Genomic DNA, 19,218 nt, shown 5'->3' on the forward strand with positions numbered 1-19,218 from the left:
TCTGATTTCTCCAGCCCTCCTTGCAGACAGGTGGAAAAACCCCTGAAGATGTAAAAACTCTCTCTTGATTACCCAGATTTCATCTTGTGGAACTGAGTCCTCCTTGTGGGAAATACTAGGCCACTCTATACATTTGAGTATTTTTTTTTCCTACTCCTCTGTTTGTGGGCAACTTTCTGTGTGGAATAGGACCACATATCCACACAGGAAAATAACAAGGTGGGATTTGGAGTGGGGAGACCATTGGGCTTCTTTCCTTTGCCTTTGAAAGTGCCACTTTCTTGTCATACTGGGAAATTTCCATGCAATTCTTAAAAGTTCATTTTAATTTTATTCCACTGAGTTTTGGGGCAAGAATTTTACAAATTGAGATGAATGATTTGAAGTTAGTTGATGCTTATCAATTGATGCTATTTTAGCCCACAGTTCCCTTCATAAAATAATATCTTTTCTGACTTAAAAAATGACTGGTATAAGACACCCAGATATGTTACAATTCTACATGCTATAGCAAAGAATCAAAATGGTGTACATTCTACACTTGAGAGAAATGTGAAAGGAGAGTTGCCAACACTAAAGCAGCAGCATGAGTAAGAAAGAGAAAGAGTGAAAAATACACAAAGTGTTAACTGGCAAGTCAGGAGCTCATTAGGCCTAACCTTGTTCTTAACTCAGACTCTTCATCATAAACCCATTTTAATGAAAAGAAATTCGGAAACTAATTTTTCCCCACAACAAATAGAAAGTTAGTATTGGTTTTAGCTGGGCAAATGTAGTGATATTTCTCCCTTCCTTAATGTTCCTCAACAGTCCCAATGGCCGGTATCTAGCACCTCAGAGCAATTTTGAAGCCTTTTCTCCTGTAAAATTACAACTTCTATTCACCCATGGCTCTAATTTATCCACATTTTTGAAAATTCATATCAATAAAATATACTGTTTTTCCTGTCTGTGTTAGCTTCTTCTTGCTCCTTATCCCTTTGTCTGTGAACCTCCTCATCATTTTTTAGATCTTGGCTTTACATCACTCTCTCGGGAAACCCTCTTCTCCCCATTCCTCCTTCACCCCCAACCAGGCTATTTAGGTTCTTTGTTTTACCTCATCAAAGAATCTTGTTCATTTCTATCTCCCCACTAGACCATAAGCACCATGAGAGCAGGGACATGTCTACTTCTGCCCACTCCCCAAGAACAGCTAAAAGAGCACACCTGTCTATGTAGCAAAATAGTGGGAAGATTCATGGGTAGTGGTGACAAGCCCTCCAAGCCTGGTGATAGCTGGTTGTCCAAGATAGAATCTTAGTTCAACTTTAAATTTACCTGCAGAACCACTTAATTCACCTGTAAATTTAACTGTTAGTCTAAAGAGGGACTGCTGTTTAGACACTAGGAAACAACCTTTATGTAGAGAGTAAAAAATATTATTTCCATAATTGGCCCAAAAGCAGCCATCAATTAAAAAGCTTTCGAGCTCAACACCTAACCACCCAAAATTCTAATCACACCACTGAACTCCTTACATCACATTGGACTAATCTATTACTTTATAGAAGCAATAATGTTAATATAAATAACCATTTATCTCTAGCACCTAGCACAGTGTCCAGCACATAGTCGACATCCAATAAATATTAATTAAAAGGATATACTTCTAGCTTATGACTGTGTGACTGCCTGTCCAGCTATTTTCTTATGGAGTTGAAGTCAGACTTGGGAAAAAGATACATTTTTCTCTGTAAGGTTCATGAACTGTATGCCCATCCAAATTTTAAAATATGTCATTTTCTATTTACACAAGCAGGTGCAGTCACTGCTGAAACTATAGCTTTTCCACACAATTAGGTATCTCATTTTCCTCTTGCTAAAATAAGATACCCTTTCAAACCTTGTTTGCATAGTTATACAACACTGCCGGTGATGCTGAGTTCCTTTCGCTTCTGCTATATTTTGCTGTAGCTTTCCAGGATTCAAAGTCCCACTTGCAGTCCTCGGCAGGAGGGGTCAGGTCAGTGTTCTTACCATGCCTGGGATGGTCAAGAGGAAATCATTGTGTTTTCACAGTGCTTTGCCACAGGTCATTTTGTGGCCTGTTTCACGCAGCTTGCTGAGATTTGCCTGATTGCCCACAAGCTGTTGGGAAAGGATTCCAGGTGCTCCCTTGCATTAGAAGTACACAAGGTCAGTTAGTTTGCTTCAGGAAAGGGCTCAGCCTTCTTGAGGCTGAGCAGACTAGCAATTTTGTATGATTAAAAAAAGCTGTGGCACTGAGGGTTGAAAGGCCATGTAGGAACGTCATTGCATATAGTCAAGGTTTTCCCAGGAATTAAAAATGTTTACTTGCCAAACTCTGTCTTGGGGGACTGTTCTTGTGGAGGGTCTTGTACAACCCTAGATGTACATCAGAATTTGTTACAAAGCTTTGTAAAAATACACATGCCTAGACCTTAGAAAATCAGAATCTCTAGGGGGTAGAATCTGGTGTTTTTCACCTGTTAGTGAGCCTGTTAAAATACAGCAAACATTTAAAAAGTAGATTCTAGAGTCCTACCCTAAAAAAAGTTGATTTACTAAATATGGAGCAGGCCCCATGAATCTGCGTTTTTAAAGAAGGCAATCCCCTCTTTCCACCCCTGGTGACTTAGAAGCAGTTGGTTGGAATTCCAACCATGAAGAAACACTGATGAAGCCCAGTGACCGAATTTTGTAGAAAAAACCGAAGCCCTGTCCTAGTGCCCTTCCCCTGTATGGAGCTAATAAGGCTTCACCATGACCCTGTTTATGAGCTTTATACCTGGATTCCTAAAATAAGACATTAGATACTGTGTGTGTATTTCTGGGAAAAGGATTTGTTGCTCTCAGAGATTTTTTAGTCGGGTTGAAAATAATACAAAAATATTTGAAAACACATTTTTATCATGAGATACAACAGGCTGTGTGGCTCTGTCCAAACCAGCAGTCCTTGCAAGTGGGTTCCTGTGGTATAAAATAAGGTGTGATGCTCGGCAAGTATAAAATAGTCTGACATTTATATGATTTATGGCAGAAGAGAGGCAAATGTTAGAGTGATAGGAAGAAACATTGTGGGCACGGTCCCTTTTATCTTTCTTTGTGGTCATGTAGAGTTATCACTCATAGGACATTAAGCCTGGTTTTAAAGCACCCATTCCCCATCCTTTTCTGCCATCGTGCCTACATTGGACTAAGTGTCAGGGAAACCCACATAGATGAAAAAGCTTCTGTCCTACCTGCTAGTTGCTCATAAACTAGTGGGAAGGCAAATAGGTGACTAGATAGAGACACTTTGAAGTGGTTGAGAGCTGTAACGGAGATCTGAACATAGTACATTGTGGTGACAAGTGGGAAAGCAATCGCTTTAATTCTGAGAGACTACTTTTGCAACCAAGGTGATGATTCCTATTTGTACAGAAGTTTTAAAACTATATGTATGCAGTAGATGCTACTGAATTTGTTCTTTATTTACCCATATGTGAGATACAACAAATTAAGTTTGCTTCATTAGGTTAGCCTCAAATAAGCTTTGATGGCAGGTCTCGAAGTGGGAGCCAGAGAGAGAAGAGTAATTTAGACCTTCAAGGAGCACAGATCTTTGTGTTTTCCTCCACACAAAGTTAAATTTCAGAGTAGAGAACATTTGTCTTTCTTTATCTTCACTTTCATACTTTACACTCCATTCCCAGGAGTCTCCTTGGGTGCCTTATTGCTTGTCAATCCACCTCCTTGTAGGTAAAAATCTGATCAACTTGCTCACACTAAGACTGAATATTTACTTAGCATACTACTCCTCCTTAAAATATTTACCTTTTGGTAGGTGAAGAGCTGGCATTAACCGAAGATTAAGCTATAATGATAGAATTTCAGGCGTCAAAAAAGGGAAAACGATTTGGGGGTGGGGATCCTTTTGGGGTTACTCACATCACGCTAAATAAGGCAGTTACCAGCTCTCAGGACAGAAAGACCAGGCCTTCTCCATACCCCAACTACACATACAAGGAGCCTTAATCTAATACAGGTTTTGAAGGCACTCCTTAAAGTCTGTCAGATGGGAGACAGAAGCCCAACTGGCATTCGTCTGGAGCTTCCCTGCCACCCTGGCCACACCTGCCTCCTGGAGGTCCACTCTAAAGAGCCTCGTAGGTAGCTGCAGGGCAGAAGCCAAATAAGGCCCAGTAGGAGATCTCTGGCGCTACTCCTATATAAATAGTGGTTGCCGGCCAAAGAACATTTTTATCTGACCATGTTTTGGCTACCTCCTAAGCAGCTGCTCTACTGTCATAGCTTCAGAGTTCTTTTTGATTAATAACTCATGAGTGTTTTAGAGTTCACTTCTACCAGTTCCATTGGCTTCCTGAATTCCCAAGGGCATTTTCAGTTAGCATTCCACAGGGAACTTTCTGGAATACATTTGGATAGCACTAATGGAAGTTAATATTTCTCCAAGCTCTATAGCCCAAGATTCAGAAAGGGAAGGGAATTTTATCAGTAATTAACCATAATTTTCTCTGATTTATGAAACATAGTTCTCTCTGTAAACAAATATTACTTTTCATTTTTCTTCTATGGATCTCAAGTGCATAGAATGTGAAACATCTTCTTTCTGTAACTGCAGAAAAGACAGGAACTCACCCATCACAAAATTTAGCCAGATTGCTTTGGCTGAGTGCCGCTTGTTTTCTCAACAGATTGATGAGAAAGTCCGACATTAGGCTGTTTTTATGTTGCCATCCCTCAGGGGAACATAGATGTGTATTTGTGCTTTAAAACAAAAACATCATGAAACTAGTACAAACTATTCCCCCTGAATCCCTTAACCTATCCCTGGAATATGTGTAATATTGAGGGGCAAAGAATTCATCATCACTGTGGCAGTAGGGAAGTAAGGTCAACTTTTTGTTAGACTGTAAAGCAGATACGTTTTTTAATCCTTTAGAGTTTGAGGGTAGGTTTTGATCGAAATAATAAGATAAGGAAAATGGGCCACATAGCTGAACAATGTTTGATAATTTGGCAAAATTATATTTTATTGCAATTACAGGGTAAGATCTAGAAAAGAGAGGTAAGTTATTTTTTATGTACAAAAACATCCATCTGCAATTAGGGAAGCCATCATACAGAAAGTGGTATTTGAGTGATATTTTCACACTCTGGCATGCTTGGTGCTACCACATGAATATAGTGTCAGATTGAATATGAATTAGATGACTGATAAAGTTATTTGATGTTTGTCACATTAGGAATTCCAAAGGAATTGTCTGGGATAATCTGTAACTTAGTAGTCCATCACTTTAATGCTTAAATGGGAACTTTAGTCTTCATATTCAGCCGTTTAGATGACTTCAAGTCTTTCACACACTGAGTGTTATGCCCTCTGCAGTAGTCGCTTTACCACATGACTAGCATTTGCACGTCTGCAGCTTTGGCTCTCCAGAGCAATCTTAAATCTCTGTAATAGGTGTAAGATTTCATTTTTATGCTTCTGGTTTAAGCCTGGGACTTTTTCCTGATGCCATCTCTCTTGAAGGAATCACATTTGCCTTCTTGAGGCAGAATTATGAATTCAGGAGTGCAAGATGGTCATCTCAAAGACACTTTTCTTATTTGAATAACCTCTCCAGGTTAGAAGTACCAAAGACTAAAAATGGCAAGAAATGACACTCTTGGCAGGCATGAGAGAAGAATAACTCCCTTGCCTTATGTTCTCTTCCTGGTGGGCAAGGGCACTCACTCTGACTTTATTTTAAAGTGCCTGGAGCCAAAGAGCAGCTGTCAAAAGTTAATGATATGTTACCGTAAGAAAGATGGATTCCAAGGTGAAACTAAGTAAATTAACTTGTGGTCTGTGTGCTGGCTGCTGCCAGATCAGCAAACACACATCCCCTTCTTTTCAAGGGCAGGGAAACCTTGCCTGCAATAAAATATTACTCCCTTCTCTCTTCTTTCTTGCTCTGGTGTGAATTTCGAAGGATTCCCATGATAATCTCTCCTTTATCTTGTGAATATCTTGTGATCATCCCTCGGTGACCATTTCCCTAAATTCAGCCCTTTTTCTACTCAGTATTTGCAGAATTGATTCTCATCTTACTTCCCTTGTATGTCTTCCTCAGTGCCAAAGTCTCCTCACAGGAGAGGGCCACTGATCAGATGTCCTTAAAGCCAGATCTAGCATCTTATTTAATGATTTATCAGTGTTTTAAAATTTATCAGTGTTAAATTTACTGTTGACATGAGTGCAAAGGTCAGCCCTTTTGCTTTTGTCCCTTTTTTCCCCAGCTTTAGAAGGCTGTGTCCATTCACAGTCAACACACATAACTGAAGCAGAAGCCCTGTGTGCTTTTTAGGCATATATGTGGTGTAAACATAAATTGAAAGGCAGTACCATCAATTATTTGTCCCATTCAGTTTAATGGAGCTTGAGGGTTTCTCTCTCTTTTCAGATTATAATTGTGTGTGTTCGTGTGTATTAAATAAAATGGAGGGGGAAAGGTAATTTATAAAATTGTGAAATTTGAGGGGTATTAAAATTCTTAAACTTTTTATCTTGGCAAAGCACTCTGTAGACCATCCGTAAGGCAAAAATCCCTTTTCTTCTTAAGATGCATGTCTGAGGTTTTGAAATCTTAAAATCTCAACTCTTGGTTTTTCAGTTACTTGGAAATTGGGTCTCTATATCAGGACCAACATTTACAACATACTTCATTACAAAGTTAATGATAAATCCATTTCTTGGTTTAAAAAATATCTTCTAAATAAGAATTTATTGAGTACAGAGGCACTTTCTTTTTGATTATCATTACCTGAAACTTCATAAAATTGCTTACTATTCACTAAGTCTTAGAATTGGTAATAAAATAGATTATTTGTTAAAAAGTGAAGGAACAAAAATGAAAAACTCACACAACCATGACATATGAATTATTAAGTAAAAATTATTATGTGATGAGGCATATTTTCATAGTTAAGGACATCAGAAGCCTGTTTTTATTTTAAGTCCACTAAAGGTCAAAATGAGTAACGTAACAAAATGAGTAAAGGAAATTGACCTTGACACTTTTTTTTCCCAGAGAAATATACTAAAAGTGATTTGAAACATAGGTCTAGTTTACTTGTGATCTTTTTCTAATGGCGGTTCTATTAGAATTTAATTACATCACTTATTATCTCTTCTTGAAGAGAAGCTTTTTTGGCTCCCTGGAAACTTGCAAATAAGTTTAATACCTTTTCCTCACAGAGATTTTGGAGGTGGTGGATATTCCCTAAAATATGGAGAGATGAATAGTTTTCAGGCTTACTGTTAAATTTTCAAGAGTAAATTTAATATGTTGTGTAACTTTATTCAGTTTTCCCATTGCTTTTAACAGCTTTGCCCTCAGCTTTAGCTTCCAATTACGCAGCATTGAAGGCATGTTTTTCTTTCCCATCTGTTGGGAAGCTTTGCTCATGTGTTCTTTTGTTCTATTCTGGGTTTTATCCCAGGCTGGGGCTGCTTTACCTTGTAAAGAAGTGACCACAGTACGCATTGCCATCTTTGTAAAAAATTAATTTTTTTTTTCTAATTTAAAAGCAATTTGTGTTTCCTGCTCCAATACTCACTGTATAACCGAGGATAAGTTTCTTAACCTCTCTGAGTCTGTTTCTTCATCTGTAAAAATCTGTTAGGGTTGTTGTAAGGATTACATATGCTAACACATTTAAAGCATTCAGCACAGTGCTGGCACATAGAAATATCGTTTTATTTTATAGAATTTGGAAAACTTTAGAGAGAAAAAATAAAAATCACCCCAATTTTTATTACTCTGACATAACTAATGATATACATTAATTTAATTCACCCTTTTTTTTTTTTCCCTCACACATGAGGTATACAAACTACTTTGTAATCTCCTTGTTTTTGAAAATGTCTCACCCTGTCACTCAGGCTGGAGTGCAATGGCGGCATCTCAGCTCACTGCAACCTCCACCTCCCGGGGCTCAAGCAGTCCACCCACCTCAGCCTCCTGAGTAGCTGGGACCACAGGTGCGTGCCACCACGCCTGGCTGTTTTTTTGTATTTTTAGTAGAGACAGGGTCTTGCCATGTTGCCCAGGCTGGTCTTGATCTCCTCAGCTCAAATGATCCGCCCACCTCAGCCTCCCAAAATGCTAGGATTACGGGGGTGAGCCACTGTGTCCGGACTTAATCTGCTTTTTATTATGAATATTTTCCTACATAATTTAGTACTCTTTTATAACACAATTTTTAATTGCTTATTCTGTTGATAGTTTCTTTTGCTGTGTGGAAACTCTGTAGTTTAATTAAGTCCCATTTGTCTATATTGTTGCTTTTGCCCTTAGGGTCTTTATAATCAATTCATTGTCTAGGCCAATGTCTAGAAGAATATTTCCTAGGTTTTTGTTTTCCCTTTCTTCCTTTCCTTTCCTTTCCTTTCCTTTCCTTTCCTTTCCTTTCCTTTCCTTTCCTTTCCTTTCCTTTCCTTTCCTTTCCTTCCCTCCCTCCCTCTCTCTCTCTTTCTTTCTTTCTCTCTTTCTTCTTTTTTTGACAGAGTATCACTCTGTCATCAGGCTGGAGTGCAATGGTGCGATCTCTGCTCACTGCAACCTCTGCCTTCCGGGTTCAAGCGATTCTCCTGCTTTAGCCTCCCGAGTAGCTGGGACTACAGGCACGCACCACCATGCCCAGCTAATTTTTGTATTTTTAGTAGAGACAGGGTTTCACCATGTTGGCCAGGATAGTCTCGATCTCTTGACCTCGTGATTACTGCCTGCCTCGGCCTCCCAACGTGCTGTGATTACAGGTGTGAGCTACGGTGCCCAGCCTTCTTTTTTAAATTATTTTTTAAAATTGGTCTTTAAATTCTACCAGAATTATTTCCTGATTATTTTTCTGTGTTCCCTCCTATCTTAATTTCTCTCCCTAAAGGCTATTTAGCACCTAACATAACTCATGCATTAAATAAATATATTAATTTATCTCGGGATTCATGCGTATTTTTGCATTACTTTGTAAAATGTGTTTTTCTAGTATTTCATGTGTGTTTTGTTTGCATATTAAAATTGCAGTTTCCTTTATGGTAAAGGCTTATTTTCCCAACAGTTCAAGCCTAATATGTATTACTCAGCAGACAGTCAATAAATTAGAATTGGCCGGCTAACAAGTTTTCTTTTTTTTTTTTTTTTGAGACAGTCTCGCTCTGTCGCCCAGGTTGGAGTGCAGTGGCGCAATTTCGGCTCACTGCAAGCTCCGCCTCCCGGGTTCACGCCATTCTCCTGCCTCAGCCTCCCGAGTAGCTGGGACTACAGGCGCCCGCCACCACGTCCGGATAATTTTTTTTTGTATTTTTAATAGAGATGGGGTTTCACCGTGTTAGCCAGGATGGTCTCCATCTCCTGACCTCGTGATCCGCCCGCCTCAGCCTCCCAAAGTGCTGGGATTACAGGCATGAGCCACCACGCAGGGCCAAGTTTTCTTTTTAAGATGAATTGTGAAACATTTAGCAGCTCTTGAAATATACTTTTGCACCACCCCACCTGAATTCTTTAATATGTATTAGTTCTTAAAGAATATACCATATAATAGTAAATAGTATTTTAGCCTAATGACCAGCATCAGCATTCTACCTACATTTCCAGAATTTAGGTTCTTAATCATTCTGCTTCTTTTCATTTATCCTTCTTACTCACTGAGTTCTTTTTATGGAGTTTACTGTAACCCTTTAATGTCTTCCAGACTAACGCTAGAATGGGTAATATAAATATATGTAAATTCTGTAAAAAGGCACATTCAGCACCTTTTATGCCCTGCCTTGTAAGTTTTTAGCTTATCTTTTTACTCTAGCTGTTGCCGAAGTCACCATCTTTTCAGGTCTAACTGGAGGGAACCTGTGAACTTTTTTGCACTTTCTTCCCTAAGATTTCTCTTCAGCCATTTAGGATATGTCTGGCTAAACATAGAGCTGAAAGTCCAGGTGTAATTAACATCCTGCAAGGCAACCTTTAATTCAGGTGTACAGCTCTGATGTACATTGCACGTGATTCCTCAAAGGGTCCCTAGAAGAATCAGTCAACCCCACTGCCAAATGCAGAAATAAAGGCAAGAATGGAGAAGATCAAATGATTATGGAGAGGAAAGCATTAAATAAAGCCTCATACAGCTTTAAGTGTGAAACACATAATTTGCCATTTTGGTGTGTGAATTATGATTGGGTTTGAGCTGTTTACTTTTCTGAAATAATGGCATGAAAGAAAATTAAAGACCAAGAATAGTTCCATTTGCCAGTAGAAAACCAGACTTTTATTCTCTGTCTGAAATTGTGAAAGGAAGATCTGTATGCAAGAAAGAATTAGGAACTGTCAAAACATTTTTTCCCAAGCTATCTGAAAGTACTTGATTTTTGCATAGTGTCAAAGTATTGAGCTTCTATGGTATAAAGCATTGAACCAGATGTGGGGGAACACAATAGTAAGATACAGTCCTTATTTCCACCAGTTGGAGGAGCTAAAGTACCTATACCTGTACAAATACAAAATAATTGGAAAGCTGTTGGATGCTCTTAGATGTTCAAGTTAGGTTAGACAATACTAACAGTATATACATGGCATTTGAGCCAAACTTTGAAAGATATGAAGGATTGACTAAAACCAATAAGAGACCAGAGTATTTGGTTTTCTGTTCCTGTGTTACTTTGCTAAGGATAATGGCCTCCAGCTGCATCCATAAGCCTGCAAGGGACATGATCTCATTTTTTTATAGCTGCATAGTATTCCATGGTGTATGTGTACTACATTTTCTTAATCTAGTTTATCACTGATGGGCATTGAGGTTGATTCCATGTCTTTGCTATTGTGAATTGTGCTGCAATGAGCATATGCGAGTGTGTGTCTTTATAATAAAATGATTTCTATTCCTTTGGGTATATACCCAGTAATGGGATTGTTGAGTCAAATGGTATTTCTGTCTTTAGGTCTTTGAGGAATCACCACACTGTCTTCCACAATGGCTGAACTAATTTACACTCCCACCAGCAGTGTAAAAGTCTTCCTTTTCCTCCACAACCTTGCTAGCATCTGTTATTATTTGACTTTTTTTTTTTTTTTTTTGAGACGGAGTGTCGCTCTGTCGCCCAGGCTGGAGTGCAGTGGCGCGATCGCGGCTCACTGCAAGCTCCGCCTCCCAGGTTCACCCATTCTCCTGCCTCGGCCTCCCAAGTAGCTGGGACTACAGGTGCCCGTCACCACGCCTGGCTAATTTTTTGTATTTTTAGTAGAGACGGAGTTTCACCATGTTAGCCAGGATGGTCTTGATCTCCTGACCTTGTGATCCGCCCGCCTCAGCCTCCTAAAGTGCTGGGATTACAGGCGTGAGCCACCGCGGCCGGCCTCTCCTTGTGTTTTAATTTGCATTTCTCTAATGATCAGTGATGTTGAGCTTTTTTTCATGATTGTTGGCTGCATGTATGTGTTCTTTTGAAAAGTATCTGTTCGTGTCCTTTGCCCACTTTTTTATGGGGTTGTCTTTTTCTTGTAAATTTGTTTAAATTCCTTATAGACGTTGAATATTAGACCTTTGTCAGGTGCAGAATTTTCAAAAATGTTCTCCAGTTCTGTAGGTTGTCTGTTTACTCTGATGATGGTTTCTTTTGCTGTGCAGAAGCTCTTTAGATTAATTAGATCCTATTTGTCAATTTTTGCTTTTTTTGCAATTGCTTTTGGTGTCTTCAGCATGAAATCTTTGGCCATGCCTATGTCCTGAATGGTGTTGCCTAGGTTATCTTCCAGGGTTTTTATAGTTTTGAGTTTTACATTAAAGTCTTTCATCCATCTCGAGTTAATTTTTGTATATTGTGTAAGGAAGGGGTCCAGTTTCAATCTTCTGCATATGGCTAGCCAGGAATCCCATGGTGTGCTTTCAATAATATAGAGTACATCAATATTTGTAAAATGTGAATTATGGAACTATTTCCTGTACCTCATAGGCATTTCAAGGAAAAAAATTAATGACAGATATTACACCGAGTAACAAGGTAGTGTGAGTTTAAAAACAGTTATTGTGCAGTGTGTCTCTTCATTTTCCAGTGTCAGGGAAAAAATGTTATTAAATTTTACAATTATATATGTTGCACAAATGTGCTGAGTCCATTTACATTTTATGGAATAATTTCATTTGTTCTGCACTAGCTGGCTGGCAGAGAAATTGAACAATGTTTGGTGATGTTAAAGTTGTAATTTTGTCAGCAACAGAGTTAGGAAATATAAATATAAATCTGGAACTAAAACGTGTTATGTTACCTTTGGCTACTCTAGGGGCTAAAATATAACTTTTCACCACCACTTCCCAGTGGACTTTTCCTGGGAAGTCAGTTGTCATTGTTCTGGCAAGTTTCTTTTCATCCTAAATTGTGTTATCATTTAAAGAGAAAATCATGAAGGTTATAAAGAAATCCATTTTAGGGTATCTACCCAAAGGAAAAGAAGTTATTATATGAAAAAGACACGTGCACGTGCATGTGTATAGCAGCACAATTCACAATTGCAAAAATGTGGAACCAACCTAAATGCCCATCAACCAACAAGTGGATAAAGAAAATGTGTTGTATATACACCATGGTATGCTACTCAGCCATAAAACAGAATGAAATAATGGCATTTGCAGCAATTTAGATGGCGTTGGAGACCGTTGTTCTATGTGAAGTAACTCAGAAATGGAAAACCAAATATCATAAATTCTCACTTATAAGCGAGAGCTAAGCTATGAGGATGCAAAGGCATAAGAATGATATAATGGACTTTGGGGACATAAGGGGGAGGGTGGGAAGGGGATGAGGGATAAAAGACTAAATATTGGGTACAGTGTACACTGCTCCAGTGATGGGTGCACCAAAATCTCAGAAATCACCACTAAAGAACTTATTTGTGTAACCAAAAACCACCTGTTCCCCAAAAACTACTGAAATAAAATTTTTAAAAACCAAATACACTTTAAAGACAATTTTAAAAAATTACAATAGTAAGAACATGGAAACAATACAAAAATGTGGAATGTAGAAAGTATTGTCTGTGCGTGGTTGCTTACGCCTGTAATCCCAGCATTTTGGGAGGCTGAGGCGGGTGCATCACCTGAGGTCAGGAGTTCAAGACCAGCCTGGCCAACATGGTAAAACCCCGTCTCTACTAATAATACAAAAAAAATTAGCCGGGCACGGTGGCAGGCACTTGTAGTCCTAGCTACTCAGGAGGCTGAGACAGGAGAATCGCTTGAACCCAGGAGGTGGAGGTTGCAGTGAGCCGAGATCATGCCATTGCACTCCAGCCTGGGCAACAAGAGTGAAACTCTGTCTCAAAAAAATAAAAATAAAAAAATAAAGTGTCTTCCACAGTTGGAGTATATTCTTTCATACCTTCTCCTATGCCTATATGATAATGCTAGATACACTATATATATGTGTGTCACTTAATTATGCTCATATATATGTATATATATGTTGTAGGATATACTGTACCTGATATTCTGTGACTTTGATTTTTAACCTCAACAATATATTATGGTATTCTTCCTGGTCAGTACATATAGTCCTATCTCATTTTTTCCAAAGGCTGTAGAGGATACTACTCTATAAATGAAAAAAACTGAACCTCTGTTGATTAGCATGTATCATATATATATATATATATATCAGTATGTATGTTTAATGCATACTTATTTTAAGTTGTACAATTAATAGCTGTACAGAATTTTAAAAATTGATACATTGTATCTTTACATATTTATGAGGTACAGTTTGATGTTTCAATACATGTATATCTTATATAGTGTTCAAATCAAGGTAGTTAGCATATCCCTTACCTCATTCATTTATAATTTGGTTATGTTGGGAACATTCAAAAACCTTTATTCTAGCTATTTTGTAATATACGACACCTTACTGATAACCATAGTCACCCTACTGTGCAACAGAGCACTACGGGTTTTTCTTTTTTCTATGTAGATGAGTCTTTGCCTTATTCTAAGCAAAGATTGCCCCAGATACCATCTTTTTGTTTGTTTGTTTGTTCGTTTTTTTAGCATTTTTGTGTGTGTGTGTGTGTGTGTGTGTGTGTGTGTGTGTGTGAAGTTTTATACTGGTTATGAATATAATTTTGAACAATATATGGTGGACTTCATTGATTGATTTATTAACCTTAGACACTATGTGAGTAAAGCAGGACTGCACTGCAAGGAGATGCTAAACTTTTGACATTCCCGAGAGAGAAGTTTTATAAATTTCAGAATTCCCCTGATTTATGCATGCCTCTCTGTCACTTAATTATGCTCATAAAATTCTGCTTAACTAGCACTGGGATTCTCAACTTGGAGAGAAAAGAGTATGCTACCACTGCAGCCTACCAGAAGAACATATCAGAATCTTTGGGAAAATCTTTTCAAAATATGCATATCTTCCTTCCTACCCCCATGTGGAACATGCTTACCTGATTGAAAATCACTGCATGTAATTAGTTGTTACTAATTGGAATGTAACTATTTGGGAGTGTGTTGTACAGATAGTGTAAAAACAAAAAACAAACAGCAACAACAACAACAACAAACTTGTCAAAGTAAGAATTATATATATGTAAGCTTAAGGCATTTAAGTGGTGAAGAGGTTTGGTTTTGTTTGTTTGTTTGTTTGTTTGTTTTGCCCCAGGTTAAGGGGCATTGTCTTAAATCTCCTCATTTTCTGTTTATCCCATTATTTCATTTTCAGCCCTAGCAGAGGACTCTCCTTTATAAAATTCACTTTACAAGAGTTCTTATGTAAACATTAATGAGTAGAGACTAATAAAACAAAGAGGGATGTGGATGCCGTAGCATGGATGGGGTCATTGCTGAGATGAGTGACTGTCTTCTGCATTGTAGACAAGGGCAAGTCAAATTTGTATCCAGCAAAATCACTGTCAGGGGCCTTCAGTTCACTATAATAGTTGAAACTCTGAGCACTAAATCTGCGAATATCTAACCAAGTCTATCATCTTTTATACCTTTAAACCTAGTAGAAAACTCTTAGAGGTCTGTGATTCTATTTGAAGATCACCTTACTGGGTCCAGTGGATACTAAAAATGACAATGACAAGGACATGCTTGTCTGGAGGGTTGGTTTCACAGTGCTTTGAGCTTTCTCTATAGCACCTGAGGGTAAGTAAAAAGTCTAAGAGGAGAATTTCTAATGGAGTTCTCTCTCTGACTGTTTTATCTGCAGACTGCAGCTGAATATGTAAAATCTCGACTCCCAGAGGCCCTTAAACAGCATCTTCAGGACTACGAGAAAGACAAAGAAAATAGTGTATTGTCTTACCAGACCATCCTTGAACAGCAGATTTTGTCAATTGACCGAGAAATGCTAGAAAAATTGACTGTATCCTATGATGAAGCAGGTATGTTTGTTTTTAAAACACACATTTTTTTTCTCCTTGCAAAAAAATTTCATTATAAACCTTGGTTAAACTTGGTAAAAGGTTAAGGGCAAACTAGATTCAAAGTTATGTAACATGGACTAATAGTAAGTTTATTCTCTGCAGTTTTAGTCTCAAGATGGTCAGAAGATTCCTAAAAATGGATCTTAAATATCAAATGCCTTTAAAATTTTGCCGTTTTTTATTGGGATTTTTTTGGCCTTTTATTAACTGGGTACTCCTAAAGTGTTATTTCAACTTTGGATAGCAACTGAAAACTTTTACATCCGAGAATCCAAGAAATGTTATTCGATTCAAATATTTGTGTTAATATTAGATATTTTCTTTTCTAAAGAGGTATTTTTTTTTCTCAAACTGTTAAGCTAATCATTGCTTTCTTTTCCTTAGCAACTCAGACACTACCACATCAGAGACTTCATCTCACTGCCTGCCATAGGTTCTTCCCATCCAAGGGAGCTTATTAATGAAGTCATGGACAGAACTCCTTATAACATTATTTTAATCTATTATATGGTCTGTCAGCTAAGACCCAATTTTAATGAAATTAGTGTAGTATTACTTGGAATTATGAAAATCTTTAATAAAATTAAACTTAAGCAGCAGAAATACCCTGATTAAAATTGCTATACCTCTCCACCTCCGCCTCTCAAAAAAATTGGAGAAAAAGTACCGGAAAAAAGGTTTCTAATGGTCAAATGTTAGTGGTATTAATTCTTATATTAATGCCAAGAACTTCTGCTTCTATTTTTACAAGTATTTTTTAGCATGCATCTTATTTTCTTCATCAGAATCTATGCATGCTCGATACTTTCTTACCATTTGATTTCAAGTTCAAATAGCAAACAGAAGAGCAAATAAACAAAACAAAACATTATACTACATTCACCTAACCACTTAAACAATATTTCTAGTTACTAAGCTGCCCCCATGTATATTCCACCCTCTAACCCCTTCACCTCCCTCTCAAGCAGGATCTGTATTTCCAGTTTTGCCCAGGACATCTCTGCTTTCTCTTATTCTTCTTTGCTTTTTTTTTGTTTTCCAGACACATTGGCTTTCTTCTGCCTAGCATTTTTGTTACTTTCAATATTCTTCTCATTGGAATTCTTATTCATCTCTTCTCTCATCCTTAATGGAATAAAGTTAGGTTTTGATCAGTCCCAACCAAAATAATATTTAAATATTCATAGCATCTTATAGATCATAGAACTCATATAGTCCACCCACTTCTTGCCCCTGTGACCATTTTATGGTGAGAAAACAAACTCATAGACTTGCCTGAAATAATGCAGTTACTTACTTGTAAAACTGGGACGCCAACTTCCTAATTACTAATCAAGCTATGCTTTTACTACACTAATGCAGGTTCTCATTTGCTCAGTAAGCAATTGTTGAATGCACGGCAATATACTAGGCTGTTGAAGGAAAGAGAAAAGCAGTGAAAACATGAAAAGGAATCTGAGATGTAGAAAATAGATCTTGCAGAAAGTCTTGCTGGGGGACTAAAACATACATGTATGAACTTTAGAGAAAATTTTCTGAGGAATTTGGGACTAAATACACCCTGTAATATCTTCACGTTATTAAAGTTAAGATGAAATGTGGAGCCAAGAAATAGTGGAAATGGCTGAAATTTTCCATGAAATTCTGTAGAGGGGGCATTATTTTAAACCTTGAAGGACAAATGGTGGGCATGTATTTGTGAAGAGAAGGGGGATGCATTCTAGTGGATGAAGGGGCACAAGTAGACATCAAGGTGAGCATGAACATTAGCTGCAATCACCCACCACTCAATTTTTTCCTGCTTCAGACATAATTTTCCACTCTCCTGCACTGTTGTTGAGCAGCAGCAGATCCTCAGAGGTAGGCTTGCACATGGCTTTTAGGGGCAAATAGTTTGGCATAGAATTAATCTGTCAATAAGCCCTGTAGCATGAAACAGTGGAAATAAACACAAGATTGAGAGTTAGAGGATCTAAGGTCTAGGCCTTCCACCAGGTTAATACTGGTGTGATCTTAAGCAAATTAACCTCTTAGAACCTATGTTTCTTCATCTGTAAAATTGGGCTAATATAATCTCACATGATAATAATAAAATATCATGTTTGGGGAAGTCCTTAGAGATCATATTGCCATATTGCAAATGCTAGTTAATGCCACTAGTGATGAATGAGAACAGATTTGGACCTTGTCTATCCCTTAAACCAGTGTAAAGTACAGCTGACCCTTGCACAACATGGGGGTTAGGGATGCCAACTCTCCGTGCAGTCTAAAATCAGCATAAAACTTTTGATTCCCCCAAAATCTTAACTACTAATAGCCTATTGTTGACCAGAAGCCTTACTGATTACATAGTCAATCAACACATATTTTGTATGCTATGTGTATTTATACTGTATTCTTAAGACTAAGCTAGAGAAAAAAATTTATGAAAATCATAAAAAAGAAAAAATATATTTACTGTATTAAATGGAAGTGGACCATCATAAAGGTCTTCATCCTCATTGTCTTTACTTTGAGTAGGCTGAACAGACTGCTGAAGAGGAGAGGAGGAGCTGGTCTTGCTGTCTCAGGGGTGTCAGAGACAGAAGAAAATGCACATATAAATGGACCCATGCAGTTAAACCTCTGTTGTTTAAGGGTCAGCCGTATTCTAACTTAGTCTTTTCTTGGCATACAGTGTTTGGGAAGGCAGAGGGGAAGTTTTTAAAGTGATCTTCAGCAGCTTTGAAAAGTCTAGCAACATCTATTTGATAAAACACCCGCTCTGAGCTCAGTTTGCCTTTGCTCATCTCTGCATGAGGTGATGCAGGACAGTGGATGTGGGAGGGTAGGCTATGTGTATGCATGAGTGAATGAGTGTCGCTGTGTGTTGCAAAACCAAAAGTTACTACCTCCTCCTCCATAACCCATACGTTAATTATTTCAAAGAAAGAGGATAAAATAAGAAAAAACATTACTATTTAGCAGAAAAATATATCATAATAATACAAAAGAATTAGGATAGAAAATTGGTAGTAGTAGGCTGGTTGCAGCGGCTCATGCCTGTAATCCCAGCACTTTGGGAGGCTGAGGTGGGCGGATCATGAGGTCAGGAGATCGAGACCATCCTGGCTAACATGGTGAAACCCCATCTCTACTAAAAATACAAAAAATTAGCCGGGCGTGGTGGTGGGCGCTTGAAGTCCCATCTACTCGGGAGGCTGAGGCAGGAGAATGGCGTGAACCCAGGAGGCGGAGCTTGCAGTGAGCCAAGATCGCGCCACTGCACTCAAGCCTGGGCGACAGAGACTCCATCTCAAAAAAAAAGAAAATTGCTAGTAGTATCCAATATGTGCAGATATAACCATCCTACACAGAAGCTTCCTGACTTCAGATGGTTTAATTTAGTACTTTTTGACTTTATGATGGTGCAAAAGTGATACACATTCAGTAAAATCTGTACTTCACATACACCCATTCTGTTTTTCATTTTCAGTATAGTATTCACTAAATTACATGAGATTCAACACTTTATTCCCTTTATTATAAAATAGACTTTGTGTTAGATGACTTTGTCTAACTACAGGCTAATGTAAGTGTTCCGAGCATATATAAGTTAGGCTAAACTAAGCTATGATGTTCAGTAGGTTAGGTGTATTAAATGAATTTTCACCTTAGGATATTTTCAATTTACAGTGGGTTTATCAGGATGTAATCTCATTCTAAGTCAAGGAGCATCTGCACTAAGACACTCATTTGCTTCAACTGTTTAGCTTCT

General features: G+C 38.0%; 1 protein-coding gene across 2 annotated transcripts in view; it reads left to right on the forward strand.

Moving 5' to 3' along the window:
* PPM1L (protein phosphatase, Mg2+/Mn2+ dependent 1L) overlaps positions 1–19,218 on the forward strand; it is a 316,127-nt gene that overhangs the window by 194,662 nt on the left and 102,247 nt on the right. For both annotated transcript variants that reach the window (XM_003830619.7, XM_024928306.4), the window contains exon 2: positions 15,245–15,419. In XM_003830619.7, the coding sequence (XP_003830667.1) occupies positions 15,245–15,419 (175 nt within the window). The remainder of the gene's footprint in view (positions 1–15,244; positions 15,420–19,218) is intronic.

The sequence above is a fragment of the Pan paniscus genome, chromosome 2, assembly GCF_029289425.2.
Source record: "Pan paniscus chromosome 2, NHGRI_mPanPan1-v2.0_pri, whole genome shotgun sequence".
NCBI classification, from domain to species: Eukaryota; Metazoa; Chordata; class Mammalia; order Primates; family Hominidae; genus Pan; species Pan paniscus.